At 36.3% G+C, this 25,312-nt stretch overlaps 1 protein-coding gene across 1 annotated transcript; it reads right to left on the bottom strand.

The window, feature by feature from the left end:
- Positions 1-20,904: 20,904 nt before the first annotated feature.
- Positions 20,905-24,848, bottom strand: LOC145772034 (galectin-5-like). The gene is made up of 5 exons (XM_082583842.1): positions 24,759-24,848; positions 24,373-24,405; positions 23,572-23,660; positions 22,963-23,125; positions 20,905-22,460 (listed from the first exon to the last, which is right to left on the bottom strand). The coding sequence occupies exons 1-5, from the start codon at positions 24,810-24,812 to the stop codon at positions 22,314-22,316; spliced, it is 486 nt and encodes a 161-aa protein (XP_082439968.1). The 5' UTR covers positions 24,813-24,848; the 3' UTR covers positions 20,905-22,313.
- Positions 24,849-25,312: the final 464 nt, after the last annotated feature.

Below are 25,312 nucleotides of genomic sequence, written 5' to 3'. Positions count from 1 at the left end.
GTCGAATCCCCGATCCAATATATCACTTTGTTTCTAAGATGAAGTTGATAATCTTCAACCGATCCTTGTAAGTTCTTGCAAAGCAAAGAAATCCACTTGTTGTCTTGAAAATAACCACTTACAGATAATGTGTTTGAGGCTTTAAACAAACTGTCACATTGTGGCTGATCTACAAAACTCTTTGCAAGATGTTTCGATACAACTATAATTTTTATGTCTTTTTCAATGACGCGTTTGCAAGAAAACGTCTTACACAACTTGAGGTAATTCAAAAGGCTTCTCTTTGTATTCCCTCGAACTTCAATCCAAGTGATAGGAGAGCACTTGTTGGATAACGGCTTTACACAAAACCAAGGCTCATGGTTTCGTGGGTTACTGTAGTCACAAGTAGGAGTATTCCTTAAGCTGAAAAAATACAAAAACTTCATTCAAGGCCACAGCCTAATTGTTTTCAGAGGAGAAATCAATATAAAACGATACAACAAATATAATAAAATACAAGAATATATTTAAAAGATTATATAGGCTAGTAATAAGGCGTTCAAGTTTAGTGTACATTTACTGATGAGACCTAAAGGTCAAAACAGTGACGTCCTGTTTGCAGTTATTAAAAAGATTATATTTAGTATTATCTACATGAACTCTGTAGGCTACAGGGTGTTTCAAAGAATTTGAAATCATTGTACAGTCTTGTAACTTTGCCAATAATTATCATTTATACCAGGGATGTCCAACTTTTTATTATGGTGGACCGCATTGTCACTTGAAGTAATTCAATGGGCCGCAGAACCTATTAAATTTCAAGAAAAACAGGTAGGCCTATCTTACATAAAGTAACAATTAAAAAACATTAATTTCATCTTTAAAAATATGAACAAATAACACTCACATAGAAAGAAACAAAAAATTATTTCTACAATATTTTTGACATTGTTTTCCAGCAGGGGCTCCGGAAGCGGGGGGCGGATGCCCCTCTGCCCTCAATTTTTCTATGGATGGGATGGAATAGGGGGCAATGGTGCCCTTTTAAGGTCATGTAAGCTACTGTGCATTTTGCAATATAACAATTTCTGCTATTCGCTTTTAGCGTAATTGTAATCTTACATTATTGCCTCAAAATAATATTCAAGACACAAAAGTCTGTATCACAGTAGGTTACATCATTATAACCAGTGATGTACGCGCATACAAAAAATATTGACGCCGTCAGCGTAAACGCAAACGTTGGAAAAAACATACGCGTATGCGTCAACGTAACTTGTAAAAAAAGTTGGCGGCGTCAGCGCATACACTAGCGTAAACTCATTTTGTTTGCTAGGTGCCAAACATTCACAAGGTATAAACCACTCGAAACAAACAAGTTTTATTTTGAATTTCCACGAAGAAACACAAGCATCTTAAAGTGTTCATCTGACATTTTGCTGCGTTTGGTTTCAATATGTCTTTGCCCATTGAAAACATTCTTTCAACTTATTCAAAATTTGGAAAGTTTGATAAAAAAAATGCAAACAACAAATAAGACATTAAAAAGTATGCGTTGACGCTATGCGCTAAAAAACCGCGAAAACTTTACGGCGTAGCCTCAAGCAACAACTATCCAAAAAAATGTGGCCGCAAACGTTAGCGCAAACAAAAAGTCTAAGCCGCAAGTCTACGGCGTAGAATTTGCGGCGTAGGCGATACGTACATCTCTGATTATAACATAGCATGATGCCCTTTCGTGCCATTGTTGTTTGTATACCGGATACTTATTATATCATTACTCGATAATGACCTGATAGATGAGCATTATCGCTATATCTTAAAATTTTAAAAATAGGCCTTTCAGCAACAAAAGTGCCTTTTTTTCATAATTCTGCCCCCCAGTCAAAAATCGTTTTCGGCGCCCCTGTTTTCCAGCTAAGATGTTATCAACATTTGCAAGGACGTTGTCTTGATTCGTAGGATGATTGCTAAGTGTTTGTCGGTCAGTCTGTTTTTTTCTGCAGTGTTTTATGTTTTTCATGGATGAAAATAACTGCTCGCAACAATATGTGCTGCTCACATGCACAATAATTTTTTGGACAAACTAACTAATTTATTAAATTCATTAGGCCTACATGAATATAATTCTTTATAAAATAAAGGAAGAGTGTGTTCTCTGTGGAAAGTTTTCAAACTATCTCGACTTTGCAGTTCAATCAGTTCAAGTTGGAATTCGGGTGGCGCTAAGCTTCATCAGACTGAAATGAAACTGGGTCACTGAATAATTTTAATTCAATTTCAATCTTTTTGAAGTCAGAAAATCTGACTGTAAATTCTTCAAGCAAATCTTCAATTCTACAAGCAAGCCAGTAATTCATATAATAAAGCTTTGGTAGAGAGTTTGCTTTGTTGAACCATAGAGAAATAATACATAGTAACTTTAGCGGGTTTAGCATACTTTATTTCACACAAAATATAACATAATTAAATAAAATAAACTCAAACGTTTTCGACACGTACGTGTGTCCTCATCAGGAATTAAATCTGCAATACATAAAATGAAAAACCGTAAGATAAATTTGACTATGCACTGTAACTTGGCACACATCGAAACCAAAATATTTGAATTTTATCGTGATTTTTATCCCAAACTGTATTTACGTTATGTTGATGATATTTTCGCCATTTTTGATGATGATGAATCGTGCTCAAAATTTTTGAACCTTTTAAATTCGCAACATAAAAATATCGAATTTACACTTGAAAAATCCAATGATACCATCGATTTTTTAGATCTTGAAATTGAAATTAAACGCAATTCTTTTGACACCTGGACTTGGCGAAAACCTACCAACCCTGGATTGCTTTTAAATTATAACGCTCTATGCCATAGGAAATGGAAATCTGGTTTAATATTGTGTCTGTTATCTCGTGCTCGTTTGGTGTGTTCTGATGATCAGTTGTTCCAGAAAGAAATCAAGAAATCAAAAAACATGTTTTATTTAAATGGATATCCTTCTCACTTTTTTAATAAAGTCTTAAACACCTTCATGGCTGATGAACCAAAAGACACGCCTGAAGAAGTAGATTTTAGTTATTTCATTAATATACCCTATCTAGGAAAAGATTCAACAATTTTTGCGAAAAACCTAGCTAAACTTATAAAACAGAAATTTTCATGTGACATTCATCCTGTGTATAAAACATAGTGCACCAATATTTTCAATTGAAGTCGCCTACCCCCTTTGCTCTTTCTTCAAATGTTGTGTATAAATTTAGTTGTTTGCGTGACGCAAACCAGACATACATTGGTATGTCAACCAGACATTTGTTGACAAGGGCCGGGGAGCACTTAAACCCAAACCTAACAACTAAAAGTGCAATTAAAGAGCACATCGCCTCTTGTGAATCGTGCACTGACAATGTCTCGATCGACCAATTTAAAATCATCTCTCGAGGCAGATCTGTTTTTCAGACTAAGATCATGGAAGCCTTAAGAATCAAACGTAACAAACATCTCTCAACCGGCAGTTATTCGCCTGTGGCTCATCGTTCCTTTTGTGTGTGTTCTAATTGTTTTGTCCAATGCCTGTAGTCTACACCTCACGTGATCTGTTTCCCACCGCATAATTTACTCGCAATCATTCTCGTATCATTTGTTCAGTTTGTGCTTTCAGTCCAGAGTGTCGTTACAGTGCATAGTCAAATTTATCTTACGATTTTTTATTTTGTGTATTGCAGATTTAATTCCTGATGAGGACACACGTACGTGTCGAAAACGTTTGAGTTCATTTTATTTAATTATGTTATATTTTGTGTGAAATAAAGTATGCTAAACCCGCTAAAGTTACTGTGTTTTATTTCTCTATAATTCATATAACTTAACATACTTTTCATAGTTTACAGAACAGTCTTGAGTTCTTTCAGATAGACTACAAAAATATACAATTAAGCCAGCTTTCAGTTGTGCTATGAAAAGTTTTAATTTCCTGGTAAAGCAACTTATTCGCACGAACATTAGAACTACACAACTGACTTTTCCCTTGTAAATGCAAATTGACCTCAGCTAGTATTCCTGTGATGTCAACCAAGAAAGACAAATCATTCAAGCATTCTTCATTTTCTATCAAGTTCACACTTTGTTTCTTTTTCTCCATGAACTGTTTTATTTCGGGTAACAATATTTGAAATCTTTTTAACGTGGCTGTTATAGCCTACTGAGCCATCGGACTTTAGATATAATCGGACTTATATATAATCCTGCTGCTCCCATTGGCTACTTATATTACTACGCCCCTAAAAACTGACTGGTGCATTTTAATTAGGCTAAGATTCCAAGTTCAAAATAATTAGTGGGCCGCACAAAAATCTCAGGCGGGCCGCAGGTTGGACATCCCTGGTTTATGCGATCTCAAATTTTAACAGGGGCCTATGTAGGCTACAGACAGATACAACATAAAATTTTATCTTTTAATTTTCTTGCGTTTTTTTTTTAGATATAGAAATGCCATACAATAGTGTAGCAAAAGCATTTTGTGTAGGCTACTGTTGACACAATCGTTGCACAAGTGCACACTGCACAGTCTTTTTCGACTGTGTTCTCGCATACTCTTTACCAGTACACAAAATGCTTTTTCTACGCTATTGTATGGCATTTCTATATCTGTAAAGAAAAACACCTGAAAGTTAAAAAATAAAATTTTATGTTGTATCTGTAGGTTACATACTGTTAAAATTTTAGATCGTATAAACGATAATTGGCAAAGTTACTACAAGACTGTACAATGATGTCAATTTTTTTAAACACCCCGTATAAAGAAGAAAGTCGGAATCGACTATCATAGTCCTGGGGGTGACTACTGCCTTAAATTCATTAAAAGCAATTTAGATTATATCTAGATTAAGCACAAATTACTATATGCAGTGAACAATTTAGACGAGGATTTTGTTCGCTATTTAGCAAATCAATCAAGACCGCGTGGCCTCGGTGGCGTCCAACAGCCTGTCATCATTGGGACCAGGTCGTACGATTACTTTGTTCGCTTACGCAGTGATCGATGAGGTTGAAGTGTTTTAATTTTTTTCTGCCATTGTTCCATAAAGAGAACATGTTCTTTCCGTGCTAAATTTGAACTTCAAACAACTTACTACTTGCTTGCTGTCAAGTCCACGTCGCAAAGAGTTGATTTGCCGTTTTCAAAGTGAGCCACGTAGTACAACTGCGACCACGACTTCAACGCAGTTTGTTGATTGTTCACCTCATAGATTCCTTCGACTGGCAAGACAAGCTTCACGTCCAATGAAAAAGTTCCGGCAATAACGAGAGGTGCACGTATGGTGTAAGTCCCGTTTCTATGGTCGATCACACGACATGGCACACCATCAGAGTATGGTGGTCGGTCCGTGATCAAACGAACACGAAAATAATCGCCTCCGTAAAGTTTGGGGCGTCCTTGAAAATTGAGTGATTGCAAAGTAGCCACAAATACGTCACCAATATTGTAGGAAAATTTTTCAATCAAAATATTGGCTGTATAAGTGAACATTCCTCGGTCTTGTTTTGGGTTTATTTCTTTATATTTTGCAAACCCGACGATCAAATCAGGAAAATATTTTTCCCAAGCTTCTTCATCTTTCTTAAAAGATATATTTGTAAAGGTACTTAGAGATATGCCATATGTGTCTTTGTGGACCAGACCATAATTTGGCGATAGTTGATTGTTAGTGTTTTCAAGCAAGCGATACCTCTCTGATTTTTTATTTTGTTTCATCGCTAAATCATGGGCATACTTTGCTTTTCTTTTTCTTTCAAGTTGAATCTGAGATCGTCTAGATTTTGCTATGACCTTCAATTTAGGTTTTCGTTTAGCAATAGGAGTTCTAGTTGCTTTGAAGTTTTTCAACGATTCTAGAAATAAATTTGTTAAGACCGATTCTTCCATGGCCATCCCTGCTTGAACCGTTAGATTCTTTGTACGTATTTTAATATCCTTTGTCTTTTTGATGTTTTCGTTAGAACCAGTGAGGGCATAAAACAAGTACGTTTCATTGTAGTAGTCTCGGCTTGTTTTAGATATACTAAAAAAACGTTTAACAATTTCATCAAAATAAGTGAATGTAGATGAGAAACAGTCGAACAACATCACAGGAAAAATGAGGGCAAAAAAGTAAAGACATAACTTCGTTTTAGACAGAATTAGTCTCATAGTTGCAATATTGCATCGCCTATTCAATCACTATTTTCTCCTGCCAACAATATAAGGTATACATTAGTTTTCTTAAAAAAAATAGTTCACGAAGTAGCAGAGGTGTAGCCTAACTACATATAAGAAGCCGGAGTTTGAAGTATCTAATCACGGTCGTTGGCTGGAGACGAAGTGGCGTCGGAGTCTGAAATTCTAGGCAAAAACAGAAGCCGAATTGGAGCAGGAGTCTGAGTTTTCTGCCAGTTGGTACTTTTAAAGTAGAAATATTTATGTTGAGGCTTACTTAAGGTGCAGACTGCAGTCGTTAATTTTGTGTACCGGTACTTCTATGGTTTAATTTTCCAAGCAGTCACTTTTTCATATAAACATTTACTTTTCTTTTCATGACAATGGATAGTGACGGCATAAGTTAAGGTATATAAAATCTGGATTGTGGTTTTTGGTTTGGAGTCAATTTTCCCAAAATATTTAGATCAGAAGTAAATTTGGGATCACCGACTTGGGATTCGGTGTGGAGCACAAGTCCAAAAAACCTGACTCCGTACATCTCTGCGAAGTAGCCTACGCAATTTGTCGAACTTGAGAGTTGAGGTAACACAATTCGTTGATTTAAAACCTTTTGACCGCCACCATAATTTACCCCACCATCACGCATGAGTGATCACGAGTTTGTTGGCCTAAAATACCTCATGTATGACTCTCCACATGAATTCCGACTTCTTTAGGTAAAATGTAGCACGAATGAGATTTCTGAGAAAGTGTTGGGGAGTCGAAGCCCCCCAGCAACTAGGATAATCACAGTAAAAATTGTTTCCTCCGAGTAGAAATCTGTTTAAAGAAGCCCTGAAACGTGGCAATGAGGTTATTCTTCTAAAAGCTCAAGGTCCACCATCAACAGTCAACACCCAGAAGGTCCGGATTCGGACCGCTGTCCGCCAGTTGAGTAGCCCTGATCTAAGTCATTCTAGGACAAGGGTTTCAAACACGCGGTACGCATGCGGCTTACGATGCATTTTTAAACTTTGAAATTAACAATTATAGTAGGCTAGATATTTTTTCTATAGATTTAGAAAGGTAAAATTCACTTTAAAATTGCTCAAAAAATCTTAAAGTGCCCATGAAACTTCACGCTACTTTTTGGCACTATCGTCGCACCATTTTATTGATTGTGAGAAACTCGTATTGTTAGGCTACATCACAATCACATTGCCCATTCAATTATTGTGTCGTTATCGCAATAGTAGCCTAACCTTGGTAGTCTGTGACAGTATTTGCTGAAGTCAGTTCTTCGAGAGTTTAGTTTTTTTCCGCGCTTTTTGAAAGTTAATTACAAGATTTTTACTCTTTAGGTCCGTCGTTTTGTTTGCGTTTTTTTTTGTTTTTCGTTTGTGTTCCAATATTTTTCCATGTCTTTGTTCCTACGACTTTTTCTTGGGATCTAACGTTCTTGGTACGTTCTTACTAAGTTACCTTTTTTATTGCGTTTTACCTGCTATTTTGTTTATTGACTTCTTACTGTAGGCCAGTGGTTCTTAACCTTTTTTCTATCAAGCCCCCCTTCAATAATGGTCATGTGCCTCGCGCCCCCTAGATTTTAAATAAGTATCATACCAAAAAAATTGCATTTTTGTCTCTTTATTGTACACATCAGGGAGATACTTGACACTGCTTCTTAGCGACTAGATTTTTAATGCGAGGTTTAACTCCAGAGAGTGAACAACGTAATTCTCCTTCAACTCTCAGCCTGTTTCTGTACTTGGTCCTGATAGCAACGAGAGCAGAAAATGCAGCTTCACAAAAGACACGTGGATCCAAACATTGTTAGAATTCGAAGAGCCCGAGTTGCGATAAGAGGGTAAACAGGAAGGTAATTGGCCCAAAACGTCTCAAGTTCCAGTTCTTTGAAATCTTCTATAGCTGTGGAGTTAAACTTCATCTCAAGAAACTCCTCTTGTCCTTCTTCGAAAATATCAACTACTTCGCATTGAAACGGGTTTCTGATGAACTTCCAGGTTTCACGTTTCTCATCCAGATCTGGAAAGTATTTTGATGAACTCCGCTTTCAATTCCTTGTTCAATTCGACTCTTCCAGAGGTCGAGTTTGGCTATAAAAGTTCGAATGATGTCATAATGCTTAATGATGTTGATTTTTTTCCCTTGAAGTTTAAGCATTAAGTATTAAGTAAATAAAGCTGTAAAAAAGCAATTTGAACAAAAAAGTAAAAATGAAGCAGCATCGAAAATTATATACATCTGAAGGAGTTCAGCGCAAAATAGTTTTGTGAAGTTCTGGTCTAACTAATAAAGCAAAAATTACTGAATAGTGAATACAATATAAAATAAGACAAAATATGACGAACAGCATAGGTCCTAGAATATTAAAGCAATTTAAGAAAAAAAATTGTTGTGGAACTCGCACCCCCCTGAGAGATGCTTCACGCCCCATTGGGGGGCGCGCCCCCGGGTTAAGAACCACTGCTGTAAGCTATATTGCGGCCCTCGGGTTAAGTTATAAGTGTTCATTTGGGCCTCAGAGCAATTTGAGTTTGAGACCCTTCTGTTAGGATGATTTTTTATTTCCATTTTTTCATTATAGGTAGCAATAATTTTTAATGCTAAGGGTAGGCTACTATTTGAATATGACCTTGCTATCGCACAGGCGAAATATATTCAAAGCAGCCTATCAGTTTGACTAGATCCTTGGCTACTAATGGTAAATCGTTCAAATGAAACACCTTAAGTAACATCTTTAGTCCAATAATAGCCTACCTTGATTCTCCACAACAAACCTCTAACCTCCTATAAGCTACAAGTCTGATCTAAACTATTAAACACACCACATGATAGGGTCCTGCAGACCAAGCTTCCAACCTTATCTTTTTTCACTCTCTGAATGTGACAAGTTTAGTACGGAAATACAGTACAGGTTAGGTTATGGTCATCAGTCACATATTTTGTAGCTCACACTAACTCTTTTGAAGCACGCTGACTTTTTCTAAAAGTCTTAGCCTACAAGCCTAGGCAGTGTTTTTACAATGCAAACATAAAATTCCAAGAATCTACGATTAAAATTCCTTAAATTGCTTCAAAATTCCTTAAATCTGCAAAAAAACAAAAAGAACTTGGTGTAATGTTATAGCAATGGCCTATTACTGTAATTAAAAGGTCAGAAATGCTTAGCCTATCACACATGAATCTCGCTAATGACAACTAGGAATGCTCCAGTTCTAGTCTGAATTGTTACTTCACTGCAGCTCAGAGTTCACTGCATAACTGCCCTATTGTTGAGTAAAAATTAATGTGGGTAGTTGAGGTAGCTGGATCAGTTCAAAACGATTTATAAAATTAAGTGCATTTCACCAAAATTCAGCACAAACTACCGTACCCTACACTATATTTAATCCGTGCAGTAAGTGAACCAAGGCATGAAAATTCCCTAAATAACTCATCTTCCTAACTTTGTCCCTAAGCAGGCATAAAATACCCAATCAAGACTAGAGACAAAATCTCTAAAAATAAAAACACTGAGCCTGGGGTCAGCTAATAAAAAAAAAAATTCCATCAGTGTTGCCAAATGTCGCTATGTAAATTTTCCAACATGTTTGTCAAAATTTCTAAATCGCAATTACGCTTAACCAGCGTCGTTTTTCTACAATTAGTGTATTTTTTCGAACTTCAAGATACTTTCTTAAAAAAAGATATAAAGTTTGATTTAAAGCTGTTTTTCTGCGATTTAGTCTGACTCGACGCCAGCGTCACATTACGAGTAATGAGTAGGGCAACCAAAAGTCAATAAAGTCAAAATTTTTTTGCCTTGTTCAAAGTTTATAAAACGTCCACAAACTAAATTTCAGGCTGACACGAAAAGAGGTTTCAAAGTTATTAAGTAAAAAAAAAGTCAAAATTCATGGTTAGGTCAAAATTTTCTTTTAACGTAGTTTTTCTTCTCTCTATTGATAGTTTATTAAATCTACACAGATACTGATTTTTTGTTGCAATTTCTGTTGCTATTCTGACGTAATAATCGATTTGTTGCAATTTCTGAGGTAATAATCTTGTTTCGCCCACTACTGACGATTGAATATTAGCCAGCTACCCGGCTGTTGATGAGTTGGTTGCCAGGGTTAAAGCAGTGACTATTAATAACAGGTCAAGAAGAGCTAGTTTAACTTCCATTGGCCAACCTCCACAGCCAAATGTAACTAGATGGGCCTTTGAAAGAAAGCTGCTTTCTATTATTCAAGAAGTCTACCAAAAGTAAGAAATATTGTGGAAGACTTCCATGATGGTGGATTGGTGGTGTCTTGCTGCGGCGTGCTCAAGATGCTGTAAAAGCTCCCAATTTAGCTACTCACTTTGTAGAAATAGAGGAGCAGTACAGTGCACTGTTTGATATAATTCAGAAGATGGAAAACAGTCGTTACACCATTCAAGAAACTTACCAGAAAATGAGGTCTCTTAACTTTGGTGTTGATGGCTGCCAAATTGGAAAATATATTCAAGCAAGAATCTTAAGGAGTGGCATCAAGTGCATTGTGAAAATGGGACGAGATGATATTTCACCACATTTTTATAGCCGGCTGAGGAATTCCCAAGCAACTTCTGTATCAGTAGAGAGAAGCTTCCCTATTTTAGGAAAAATTTTGGCGAGAGACAGAAACTTCAAAGGCGATAATGTGAAACATTACTTGATGTTGAAGTATAATAGTGCAGAACCCCCTCAGTAATTTCGGGATATTTGGACACTCCATATTTATCTTTTGCAGTTTTTTGAGTGACTTTCATTACCTGTTCGTTAGCTGTGGTGTCGTTGAGTCTTCCACATTTTTCTCATATTTCAATAGAAAAGAAGCTATCCTTACCTAACGGTTTGATTTCTAAATTTCACGTTTGAGTTGCAAACGAAAAAAGTTATTGGTCAAAATTAAGTCAAAATTTGTAAATTATAAAGTCAAAATTTCAAGTTTTTAGGTCAAAAAATTGGTTGCCCTAGTAATGAGTATTAAAAGTTAAACAAGTACCATAATATAAAACATGCAGTAAACAGTGGTGAATATGGTTTCATCTGGTAAGGTTACGATATATGAGAAATATTGATTATTATGCATTTTGAAGAGTAAATTTAAAAAAAGCCAAATCTAGAAAAAGGCTAAATGTATAATTTCTAAGGCCAAAAAAGCCAAATTCGAGGAATTTGGCTTTTTTTGGTTTAAATTCAAAATTTGGACAAATAACAAAATTAAGAGTTGGAGACACGACAAGATCAGAAAAATTAAAAAATTTGTTTGCAATTACTCCAATAGTAAGTTTATTGAATTTAATCAAGAATTGGCGGAGAAAAAGCTATTAAAACTTTGATTTAGGATGGCTGTAAAATAGTTGAAATCGGCAGCCTTTTATGTGAAGAAACTTATGCATCAAAACTTAAAAGAAAAAAGATCAAGACTGGACTGTATTTCTTTGGATGTTGCAACTCTTTTTTTTTTGTTTAAATTTATATTTTTTTCCTGTAATTTGTAAATCTGTACTTCAGTTAACTGGTAGCCTAACTGTGTGTTTCGTAGCAGTGCTGCTAGACCCTTTTTTTAAGATTAAAATCATCAAACACTTATTTCATTTTTGATGTTTGTAAATGTGTTAAAAATTAAACTGAAACTGAATAATCAAAATGTATCTGAGAAAAAAAAGAGTAGCATGTATGCATTTTTTTTTAATTGTATCCTTGCTTTTGATTACTTTTTTGTAAATTCGTACGGTTACACTGAGCCGGTTTCCTGTAACTTTTGAATGCTGGTCTTTTAATTTTTTTTTAAGATGCCTTTGAAGACTCTCAAAGCAAACGTTCAGGAAACTTGTTACCTTTTGAATTTCTTTTTTGTGTGGCCTAATTAAGTTTAAATCGCCCTTGCACTTGCAAGTGTTAATTGTAATTGTAGGACTATTATCACAAAAAACATTTTATTTTTTCTATCTCTCTTCTAGGTTTGGTGGCTGTACAATTTTAAGATAGTGGTGGTTTAGCTAGTACTGTTTTATCGATGTATATTTTAAACTTTTGGGTTTTGCCATCTTTCCCTTTTGTTGGTGTCAAATTCGTATGTTTACTTTGTCATTCTGTACATATTTGCGCCAGCAGCAAAAAATAAAATTGATTGAAATTGATAATCACAGAAAATGAAGCGGTGTACCAGTTCAGTTCAGTTGTTTTTATTTCTGACCATCAAAGCAAAAACAATACACGTCTATATGGCAAAGGTCGAGAAAAAGGTAGAAGCGACAAAACGCGAACGTTAAAACGTGCTTGTGACCGAAGTAAGTTATTAAGTTGAAAAAAAAATTGGCACGGTCGCAACACCTTCAGAAAAATTTAGACCAGCAAACATCCATAGGATTGGTACAGGAGAAGGAACCACAGAGGATAGCCTACAAACCGATATAAATAAATCAACAAGTGAATAAAAAAAACTAACAATAACCTCTCAAGTACATGTAACTCCACACCAAGTGAAATTTGCATAACTTTTGACCAGGCCCGGTGCTAGGAACCGCGGGGCCCAATTAGAAATGTGATGACGAGGCCCCTACTCTTCATAGCAAAATTTATCGGTGTTTATATATCATAAAATATATACCAGTACATACAAACTACAAAGATAGACATTTATTACTTGCTATAAAACAAATTAAAGGTAGTGTGGATGTTTATTTATGATATGTTGTTTTACTTTTAATAGCAAAAAAGGAAAATTAAGCAATTAACCTTTAGTTTTTCAGAAAAAAACTTTTCTTGCCTTTTTATTAGCAAAGTCATTCAAAATAACTTCAAAGTCAATGGCTTTAGCAATCTCGCATTCTATAGAAAGCATTGACAAACTGTTAAGTCTTTCTTGCGCGATTGTAGATCTCAAGTACGTTTTAATTAGTTTCAGCTTTGAAAAGCTTCTTTCCCCTGATGCAACAGTTATAGGCATCGTCAAATAAATCCTCAATGCAATGAAAACATTAGGAAATGTTGTAAATCTATTGTTTTCTATCAAGTGTTCAGTAGTATTTTTTTATTCAGTAGTATTTTAAACCTCGTAATACAGAAAGACCCCCGCTAGCGCGGGGCCCAATTTGATCTAATCGGTCAAATCGGCCTAAAACCGGCCCTGCTTTTGACTCTTTTTTACTTCTTTAAAAATAACGTTTAAAAAGACATTACCGTAATTTGGGGTGAATAGGGACTGCGGGGTGAATAGGGACAAAAAACAAATTTTTGTATGTTTTTACAAAAAAACTAGTTAAACTTAATATTCCAAACACAATATTTGCTTTGCGGATACATATAAGTTTATTGATTATTTAAAGCTGATAACTTTTTTGAATAATATATTGCAACTGCACAGAGACTAAAATTGTTTGGGTAAGTCTTTTTTTTGATTATTTATTATGGTCAAAACTTTGTTTGTGGAAATATGTTTAGCAGCAAATACACTTTTTCTGGTTTGCACCTTGTTAGGTTGGTTATCGTACATATGCAAAAAAAATTTGGACCAACTATGTTTACGTTGATTGTGTTTATTTTTTATTTTATTTTTTAAGACAAAAATTTCAACTTTTTTGGGGTGAATAGGGACGATGCCAAGAGCTACAGGAAATATGATGCCAGCACCTTGCAAAAAGCTCTTGAAGCCACAGATAGGGGTATAACTACAGAAAAGTCGCAGAAACGTTCAACATTTAAAAAAGTGTATTGGCAAGACATCACAAAAGAAGATATGAAGCCTCAAGGTGGCCAGCTGGTTTCAGGAGAAGCATTAGAGGAACATCTAGTTGGTTGACTCTTGCTATGTGCCCAGTGGAGCTAGCCCATGGACAAATTTGGCATAAGATGCATCGCAAAAGCTCAATTTGATAGAAGGGGAATTCAACACACAAAATTTAAAAATAAAATGCCGGGTAATGACTGGGTAAAATCGTTTTTCAAACGGCACAAAGACGTGTTGACTCAAAGGCTGTGTCAAAATATCAAACGGTTAAGAGCTGCAGTCTCTTTTACTGCCATAATAGCTTTTTGAAAATCTTGAGGACAAATTAAGAGATGTGCCGCCTGGAAATATAATGAATTATGACGAGACTAACCTCAATGATGATCCTGGGAGGAAAAAAAATGTTGTTAAATAAAAATTGAATTTTTTAATTTTTTTACATTTTATTCTAATAAAAAAGCTTTTAGCCGTATGCCAAGCACCAACAGGTTCAAACCTTTGCGTTACTTCAAAGCATCAAGTACCAAAGCTTCAGATACAGTGTTCCTAGTCACCTCATGCACAAACCGAAAAGGTTTAAAATCAGAAAAAATAAAATGTCCCTATTCACCCCAAAATTTGGGGTGAATAGGAACGTCAGTTTTTTCTAAATATCTCAAAATTCTTAGAATTTATAAAAAAATACAAAATTACATAAACATAGGTCTAACATATGGACATAAGTGGAACTACTAAAAATAGCGACACTACGTTCATATAAAAGCCTGTGTAGAAAAAACCTTTAAAACTGTCCCTGATCACCCCAAATTACGGTACCGTATTAAAACTATTTTTTAATAAAAGAAAGTCATGCAAATTTCACTTTGTGTGGAGCTCCATGTACTTAAAAAAGGTTACTGTTATTTTTTTATTCACTTATTGTTAATCTATAATAAAATTGAAAAACCATCCTTTAGGCTGGAAGCTGGATACAGTGCATTTTTCTAAGAAGTGTGTTGATTGTAGCCTGAGAATCCTATTGGTGCCTGACCAAATTATTCTCTCAAGCTGACTGCCACTCAGTGCTTCCACTTTGAAGGATTTTATCCCGAAATCGGGATTTTTCAACGCTTCGAAGGATGAAAAAAGAAAATGAAAATAGGAAGGATTTTTAACAATTTCACAAGGAAATTTTGTCTTAAAAAGGGAATTGTTGTTGTTAGCAATTTTAAAGAAAATTTTATTAATATTCCCTTTCAAAAATTCTAAAAACGACTGGAATAACAATGATCAGCTGGCTGCGGTTGTCGCTCGCCATCCGGAACCTCCTCAACCCCTCTCACTCTCTTTTCCATTCTCGCCTTACTGTCGCTTGATTTCTATTCTCGCCATTTTGGCAATTGGACGTGAGTGCAGTGAGTGAGTTAGTTCTCAATTCTTTTAGTTAAAATTAGGTAATTTGTTGCTTTACAGTTGAACTTGAGTAGCAATGACAAAGTTCACTGAGCTTCGACGTACAGTTAGGTATGATAAGCTTAGGCTAGCGGTATCCTTCCGGTTTAGAAAAGTTAGTTTTAGCCTAGGCTAACCTATTATGGTGTCATAATAATAGAGCTAGCTAGGCTGTGTATGTGTATACAACATAGTGTACACAGTCAGATTGAGTCAGTAGCCTATCATGAATAGGCCTAGTATCCTGGAGTTTTTGATCAGTCTCAGATGATTGTGAAGACGTTACTGACAAGGAGAAAAAAGAGATAGCCTACCCTATAGTGTTAAGTTAGCGCATCAAGGAAAACTAAGCTAAACACAAAAATAAATTTGTTAATGGATGGATAACACTGGTCTACACGATTTTTGCTCCATGAACTTTGAAAACTGATTTAGAGTAATTTTAGGGTGCTGAATCCGAATCTGACCTCAGATTTATCCTATCACATCAGGTTTGTGAGATATGATAACAGCAAGTTGTTGCTTTTGTCAAAAGTGGAAGATTTGACGTTGGGTTTATTGCACATACACATTGTGCTATATCCAGAAATGCAGACTATGTGGTGCATAAGCAGCTGAAATACACCACCAACTATAATTTTGATACCAATTTCTTTTCTAAGCAACATTATTAACAAGGCAGTAAAAGCAAGCTAAAAGGGAGGCTAAAAGTAGGCTATAACTGGACCCCTTCCCCGTCAATGTTTTGCATGAAACCACAAAAATTTAAGCAAGCCTGTGGCAATGCTTGTCCAGTAACCTTACTTAGGCTGTTTTGGCCTGTCTAACGCTAACCTTTCGTTATAGGACTGCATATGTTGGTGGTGAACGCAACGCCAAATCTTCCACTTTTGACAATTAAGTAACAATTTGTTATCATATCTCACAAACCTGGCGTGATAGGATAAATCTGAGGTCAGATTCGGATTCAGCACCCCAAACTTTCTCTTAATCAGTCTTCAAAGTTCATGGAGCAAAAAAAATCTTTTTTTGTAGACCAGTGTAATTCATTACTGGACATTTACCACCTGTAGCCTACATTTTTGGTGTTAGGGATAGGTTAGGAGTCCGGGTAGAAAAGATGAGAGTGGTAATTGGTAAATGATGTCCAGGACTCCAGATGGTAGCCTAAATGTCCCAGAACCGACTAACTGACAAGCAGTTTTTTGGCTGGACAGTGAACAAAGGAAGTAAACCATGTTATTGTAAAATATGTGCTGCTTTTGTGCAGCCAACTGTTCTAATAAAACAACGTTGCTTCGACATACCGGTGCTACTGAAAAAAATCCAGATTAAATTAGCTTTAACTGATATTAAAATAACTTTAAAGTTGTATTAGCACCTTTTTTAACTTAGCCTAAATAACGTCAAAAATAACCTCGCTTATGAAGGAAATTTTGAAGGATTTCCGACTGAGAAAAAAGGGATTTTTCAGGACAAAAAAGGAAACTGAACAGGATTTATCAATTGTCAGAAGTGGAAGCACTGCAGTGCCACTATGTGAGTAATGTCGTTGTTGATAGATGCTAGACGGCTTAGTGGAAACTAGCGAGTATAGTAGCTTACAGTATGTTCGGCTCTGGTAGGCTATTAGCTTTTTTCCTATTTTAGTTCATAGCCTACCAAAGATTTTAAAAGTAGCCTATTAGCTTAGGTTAGGGTAGGCTACCCGTATAGTTATTGACTGTTTTCATTTATGCCTGCAGCATTGAGGAAAGCCTAAGTTTGGCAAAGATAATTTTTATATCAAAAGCATTAGACTACTCGTATACGAAAATTAAAAAACGCAGAGTAGTTTAAAAATACTCAGTTTTTTTAGAGCAGCGGTTCCCAAACTTTTTGGTGCCGTGACCCTTTTATAACATTTGCCAAGTTGCGGTGACCCCAAGGATAAAATTAGTTGGGTTGATCCTCCTTCACTGCACTTTTGGAGCTAACTAGTAGGCTACTAGGCTATATATTAAATTTGACTTCTGAATAAATAAATAACACAACAAATTGTTCAGTGAGAAGGCTGTGCTTGCTTCTTTTTAGCCAGATCTGAAATCCTTGGAGCAGTCTTTGCAAGAGCACAACGCAGATCATCTGCATCAAGTCTGCTCCTGTGTTTAGACTTGATAACCAACAAGCTTGAAAAGCCTGTTTCACAAAGGTATGTTGTTGGAAAAGGAAGAATCAGGCGCAATGCGATCTCAGACAGAACGGGATATGACTGCAAACTTTTGATTCAAAATTTGGTAACTGACATTGAAGAAAAATCAGTTTTTGCTGCATCGCTGGTAATGAGTTCAATGAACTCCTCTTGTGCATTCTCAGGAACATCTTCAACTCTGATGGTGAATTGGCTTCTAGCAAAGGCAAATGGTATGTCACGTAAATTAGGAAAATACCGTAAAATTTACTTCATTTCTCGAGCTGTGTGCACTGTGCAGCCTCATTTTGCCGCCCCCTTGCAGCCTATCGCCCCTGGCGCAGAGCCAGAACCGCCAAGTGACTGCTACACCACTGAGCCTACACTGGCTTGCCTAGGCTATCAACTGATGCAGAAATAATAGCCTAGCTCTCAACTTGCGTCGTAGCTGCTCAATGATTGAAAATTTAACTTTTTTCTCACAAATATCAACAAAAATTGCGACCTAAAATCCAACTTTTGCTTAAAAAATGCATTATTTTTGCCCAGGGTGTTCTGGTTTGTCTAGTTACTTGTAACTAGACAAACCACGGTAAAATCGCGATTTTTACTAGACTCTAGTGAAATCGCGATGCACTCTGTTGTGAGCTGCCATTGTTAAGAGTTAACTTTCTAAATTTCTAAACTTATGGAATTTCAGAAAGCCTCAGGTGACCCCAGGCAAATTGTCAGGCGACCCCAGTTAGGGTCGCGACCCACAGGTTGGGAACCGCTGTTTTAGAGCAACAGCAAACAAAGTGTTAGATTTTATAGGCCAACCAGAGCCACATAGTTGGCCTACTATAAAGTACTTGAATGGGATACGTTACAGTTCAAGATAACCTACAAGGCTACAGATAATATCGATAGCTTACATTAGCTACATAAAATAATTAAAATTACACAAACCCAAATATGGAATTTGAATTATGCGTTTTTAATCATATCGGAACAGCATAACAAACATAAGCAACAAATGAATAGCGCATGGCATGATGAACAGATAGGCAAACATAGATCAATAAACTGGTGAGTGGTGACGACAAACAACCTTTAAACAAACAGGAAAATAACCCCACTCCAGGCGCGAATCTAAGAGTTTTTTTCGGGGGGGGGGGGCAGAAAATTTAAAAATCAATTAAAAAGAAAGAAAAAGCTAAACAGATATGAACAATGATACTACGACATATACGATATGCTAAAAAATAGACATTAAAACAACCATTTTCATCAATTGTGATGCCGAGGGACTAATATCAGCTGTTTAGAAGCATATCAAACCATTTGATGCGGAAACATACAATTTTTCACAAAATTTCGGGGGGGCCCGGGTCCCCCCCGTAAATCCGCGCCTGCCCCACCCCCTACCTCTTCAACCTGCACATGAAAATATGATAGGCGTCGCGTAGAAGCAACAATAAAAAGCGTTTTTGTAGCAAGTTTTTTCAATTTAAACGACGAAGCTAAGAATGTTAGAAGTAGGGGATTGCTCACTCAAAAATAAGGTTCTATATTATCATATATGACAAAATATGGTGCAACTGTAACTTGAGGTCTACCGCTGTGTGTTGTATATTCAAGTGCAGCCCATGTGACCTGTCCACGTGCGTACGAAGTGGGTAGGGGAAGGTGGGGCAAGATGATCATCGTAAGGTTAAAATCTCCATAAAATTTAAAGTGTAAAAGATATTTACAAATTCTTAGCATTACAAAAGTATGTGTTCATCAGCGCATCTAATGGTAGCATGCTTTGCATTATAAGCCAACAACATGAGAATTTATAGCCATTTGAAAAAATGTGGACGAGATGATCACACATATGGGGCAAGGTGATCATACATTTTATGCATTCTGTGAGGTGGGGTTTATTATAAAAATAGAATCAACTTGGTGTAGCCTCAAATTGAAGAGGCAAGCGACTGACATTATGAAAAACAACGATTGGTATGCAATACGTGAACTGCAAAAGAATCTTTCAAACGAACAGCAAAAAAACATTCAAACACACGGCACATTGCTCAACAGCAGGGCCATAGGTACTATACAAGGGTAAATCATGGTTTACAATTCAACAAAACCCCACTCTTTCCTGTAACATGCATAAATGTGAAAACATCACTAATTTAGGAATGTTAATCGTCTGATTTCATGATATTCCCTATACAAAAACGTTGATTTTTATTCTGCACTCCAAACATAAATGTGCTTCCCTTATAGTTGGGCCCTGCTTGGAGAATCTTAGACGAAGTTTTTACAAATTAAATGCGGACAGATTGGCATTAAAATATAGTTGGTGTGATTTTCTCTCGCTTCCACTCCTTAAGTGAGGTGACGGCAATTTGTGAACAATATCACTTTTTGTGAATGAAGCACTATCATCTTCATCAATTGCAAAGAGAAGCTTTTCAAAATTTCCTGGTAAGCACTGCATTTTCTTCAAAAATACTCCCTCGAATTCACCATCTTCAAAAGAGTCGATTCTCGCGATATATGGAACTACTCGCGATTTTCCGGTAATATTTACTACAATGAAGTCTCCTTCTACAATTTCTGTATCACTTAAACCGCAGTCACTGGAGCTATCGGCAAAAGGAATTGGCATTGTATTGAAGTTCCGAAGAAGCTTTCCCATGATGAATTTTTCGTTTATATACCCGTAGCCTACCACAGCCTAATTCTTTCAGAAAAAGTAAATATGTTATGAAGTATGGTAGGCCTTTGAAATCAAAAAATCTGCAATAAAATTACAGTAATTCATGAAGATGTCATTTTATGGAATTTCACGAGGTTAGCCAGGAACAGTGCAAGCAATTTTAACTATAAATCCACTCATTTAAATTAGTCTCAAAGTAGCAGAATTATATTGTCCAAAATTATTTCAAGTGGGGCAAGATGATCACCCTGATCAATTTGCCCCACGTGCAAGTGATCATCTTGCCCCATGCCAAACATTTTACTTTCAACTGCACTCTGTTGAAACTTAAAAATACTAACGAGCTATAAGAAGCAAGGCTAAATTATGAATTGACTCCCTACCTGATGCGCATACTTTCGCTTTTCTGACATTCTTAAAAAACAACGTTATCATCTGCTTTTTGTGATTTCGCAATTTTACTTTTAGCTACCAAAATCACGTTTTTCAGCACAAGTCCTAAACGGCTAGTCTAAAATGGCTGAAAGCTACATGTAAAATGGCGCTTTGGTAGAGCTGCCACTACTTGGCAGCATTGCGTTAAACCTTCATTTTAAAAGAAAATAAATCGGGGTGATCATCTTGCCCCCGTGATCATCTTACCCCAGCTTGCCCTATTGCTAAAACAAATGCATGGCAATACACACTTCGTGATGTAGGCTACATGTTTATTTGGTACCGTAGGCTAGCCTACTATTCAAGTCATGATAATGAGGGACAGTAGACTTCACGCTACAGTGGCAACGGTAGCCTCACACTGCTGCAGTAAGGTTTTGCCAACGTTTTAGCAAACCACAATTTCAAGAAAAATATAGCATTTCATTTGATGAGAATCAATTCACGTAAAAACAAAGAAATTTTTGCAGTTCTACCAATCTTTGAATTTTGCAATGACAATGACAATATATCACAAGAAAAATCAGTAGGCTAAAGTGAGTCGTCCCGGTATTCAACTGACCCGAGATTAAGCTTAACAATTCATTCGCAACGCAAGAATGATCGCGAAACGTTGACGCATAAACGACGTAAAGCAAATATGTACGCCTCCGTTGTAGCTTTTGACGTAAACAGATTTTAAAAATTTAGCGTTCAGCCTATGAAGCGTGAAAAATAGTTGTCATTAGTTGACAACTAGTTGACATTAGGTTGAGGAAAATAGAATATTATAACCTCTTCTCTATTTCGAGTACACTTCAGACGGACAGTTTATCTGGGTAATCAGTGCCGACAAAGCTTTTATTAGATATTTGCAGAGATGTACGTATATGCCGCAAAGTCTACGCCGTAGACTTGCGGCGTAGACTTTTTGTTTACCCTAACGCTTACGGCCACATGTTTTTGGATAGTTGTCGCTTGAGGCTACGCCGTAATTTTTTTTGCGGTGTTTTAGCGCATAGCGTCAACGTATACTTTTTAATGTCTTTTTTTTTGCTACAACACGCCGATACCTTCCAGCGCTGCAGTTGAAAGAATGTTTTCAATGGGCAAAGATATATTGAAATCAAAACGCAGAAAAATGTCAGATGAACACTTTCAGATGCTTGTGTTTCTTCGTGGAAACTCAAAATAAAACTTGTTTGTTTCGAACAGTTTATACCGTGTGAATGTTTGCCACCTAGCAAACAAAACGAGTTTACGCTAGTGTATGCGCTGACGCTGACGCCGCTAACTTTTTTTACAAGTTACGTTGGGGCATACGGCGTAGGCTATAGTTTTTCGAACGTTTGCGTTTACGCTGACGGCGTCAATATTTTTTGTATGCGCGTACATCACTGGATATTTGTCTGAATCATTATAAGTTCTATTAGTCTTTTTTTGCTACATTTCAACAGGGTGTTCAAGATATATTTTCACGAATAACGTTAACGACGATTGTAATTGACTTGCTTTGATCAGTTAAATGGAACAACAATTTGATGAATTAAGTTTGTTATAATATTTTCAGAAAAATCTTGAAGCTTTACCAAAAAATCCTTTTTGAATATGTTGGCTATACATTTCAGTTGGAGAAAAAATGTTATGACGGAAAACATGGATTCACAGGAATCTCAAAACCTTCATCAGTAAAATTGAATTTCCTGATAGGTTGCGCCATCTAGCAGGTGTATTTTCTTCACTTGACCGATCGAAAGTTGGTGCATGTAGTAAAATTGGTGGACTCCGTTCAAAGAAACGTCGTAAGTGCTGTCCGAAACTGCGATATCAATCTGAAATGAAATTGCCATGTTATGAGCGGTAGCGTTGACAGGGAGGTCCAGAGGGTACTCTTGGACCGGAGCTCGAAATGATTTTAGGGGCCGGAAAACTTGAAGAAACCACCGCGTATTCTTTGAGTATGGTACGTTTTTTATAGCAGTGTCTTGATTTGGGGTACAAGAATCTCATTAGTACAGGCCCAGATTATAGGGTTAACGGCCCTGGTTATGAGTATAAAATAAGGTAAATATCCTACCCGTTTTCATGCTGCTTGAAACACCAATTGTGAAATAGCATACATTCTCAAACTTAATAAGAATGTATCTTCTTCTTTCGTTTGAGACTAGATCAAATCAAATTTCAGGGCAGGTGATGGAGAGCCAGGTGAGTGTAGCTTCGTCCAGCGTTGCTATACCATGCGTTCCATTTGGTGCCTTATAGATCGGACATTCGAGAACGACATGGTCAGCAGTTTGTTCCTCTAATAAGAATGTATGATCAGGGTCTACTCACCAGAAATGGCGAATTAGGCGCAAATGGAAAACCGTCAGGGAGATCTCTCTCTTCTCTTCCCCAAGATCTGACGTACGTATTCCGCACGACTGCATTTTCGTCAAAACGGATATTGCAATGGAAAGCTATTTGGTCGTTGTAAGTACAAAAGTCAAACCCAAACCTACGCACAAAGACTGTGGTTTACTTTGAGTAAAAATACGAAGTCATAACTAATTTGTAGCAGCGTGGTGGGAAATAAACCATTGATAATAAAATCATTTTGTTCAAAAGGCAATTCAAAAAACAAACATACCAGAAAGCAAAACTTTTAATAATGACCCGTCGCTCCAGAGTCCAGACACATCCTTGAAATAACTAAGCTAACAACTAACTGAAAACAATAAAACTATTTCAACAAACATTGATCTCAAGAGTTTTTCAATTTAGACGTCGATTAGATATCCAGTGAGTCATGATATTACATTCATTACATAAACATGATCAAAACGTCACGGCATGCTTGGAAAGTTCAGTCACGTAGGCTAACCATCAAGGCTTGGTTGATCAGGACATCAGGTCAGGTGGGCCACAAAAGGATTTGTCTTGGAATTTATTTATTTAACTTACCTAGAAGCTCCTGGTTTTGGCTTTCCAATGATTCTCACCATTTGGTTGCGAAGATTGAGAAACGGAAAGTTGTGGAACGAGTTGCTTTTCTATATTGGAGGAAAATATGAAAAGTGTCGGTAACAAATAGGAAAACAAATTTAGGAAATTAACGTTGAAGTGAAGTATTGTGTCGCGCTCATCCATAAAATTTTCCCTTGAAAAAACTGTAGTAGACTATTTACGGTGAAGATATCTTTTAGGAAATAGAATATTTTTCAAAACAAAATATGCTTTTGAATTAATATTCCTCAACATTGTTAAAAGAAATCTTGACAGCACGCTGGTATGAGAAACTTTGCCAAAATTCTGTAAGATTGTATTTTTTTTCGTACACTGAAATCCATCTATTTGATCCCTTACTGTTTTCCGCTTAGAAAGCTGAAAAATGTGTTTGTGGGGCAGTTAAGTATAAGTCTATTTTACTGAGAGACTGGTGAATAAATATTATGCATTGGTTGTTAATGTTATATAATTTGATGACGAGTGTATAAGGTTACCCCGCTTGGACATGTTTACTCAGAATTTGCTTTCAAACTGGGAACGTCGACATGCGTAAACTGCACTAAGTGGTAAATAAAATACATGTTGATGATGCATGGGCATTGGGCAGGTTTCTGACAGCCTTAAGATATTCTGACAACAGCATATAACTGGAAAATAAATAAACAAATTAGGAAATCTCTGCTGTTACGTAAGTTTCGTTATAAACACAGATATATTCATCCCGGAATTCAATGTAACAGGTTTATACTTACTAACCGGAGCCTTGATGACATTCCTTGGCCTAGAAAACTAAAACATTACAACAAAGGATCAGTGACTAGTAACAAACTATAAAGTGATAGATAACAAAATAAAAATTGTAGCATAGCCTATACAGAATCTAACTGTATAGGCAATTGTAGGCCTTTGACAACTTTTTAGCCATTTCTTAAAAAAAAAGAAATCAGTTGGTGTGATAGGCCGTACCTTGAGAGCCAAGATTCAAGATTTAGAACCTTTCACTAAAAGAACAAGAAAACATAGACGTCATCGTTGGTATGATCGGGTAGCGATAGCGATAAGCGATAATAGAGTAGCGCAAGCGATAGCTCACAATTAGGCCTTTTTTTCGAGAGTTAGATGATCGCCGATCAAGCACTCACCATGTTAGGCGTCTTCTTGTCCAAGCCACCGAAAATATTTTGAGAATATGACATAAGATCTTGATGAAATTACAACAGCGATTTAAATCCTGGTAAAGAAGGCAACGGATTAGGTCTGTGGCAATTTGTCAAGTGGTTGTGTGACAAAACATTTATGGTAGAAAGTCAAGCGCAGCCAAAGTGAGCCCAAGGTTACATGTTGTATAGACTAAATGCTGTCTTTTCGACTGAAAAAGCTGTATAAGTAATTACGGGGGACTAGCTTTAGATCCAACATAATTATACATTACTAAGACGTAGTCATCCTTATTCCATTCTATCACATACGCCCAAGTTAACAAGCTTTAGGTACAAAAATCATAACTAATCTGGTTCCCTCAGCCAGATTTCGACAATATGTGAATTAAATTTGATTTAGTTTGATTGAATATCAGTTCTTTCGTTAAAACAAACTATCCAAAAAAGAAATTTTATTCGAAACGAAATGGAACTGAGACAACAAAAGTTTGCCTAAAAAAATTAACAATTAAAGAAAATGTTTCAAATTGCTAAAC

Source organism: Aplidium turbinatum, chromosome 6, assembly GCF_918807975.1.
Source record: "Aplidium turbinatum chromosome 6, kaAplTurb1.1, whole genome shotgun sequence".
Taxonomy (NCBI): domain Eukaryota; kingdom Metazoa; phylum Chordata; class Ascidiacea; order Aplousobranchia; family Polyclinidae; genus Aplidium; species Aplidium turbinatum.
This window is presented reverse-complemented; position numbering and strand designations above follow the sequence as displayed.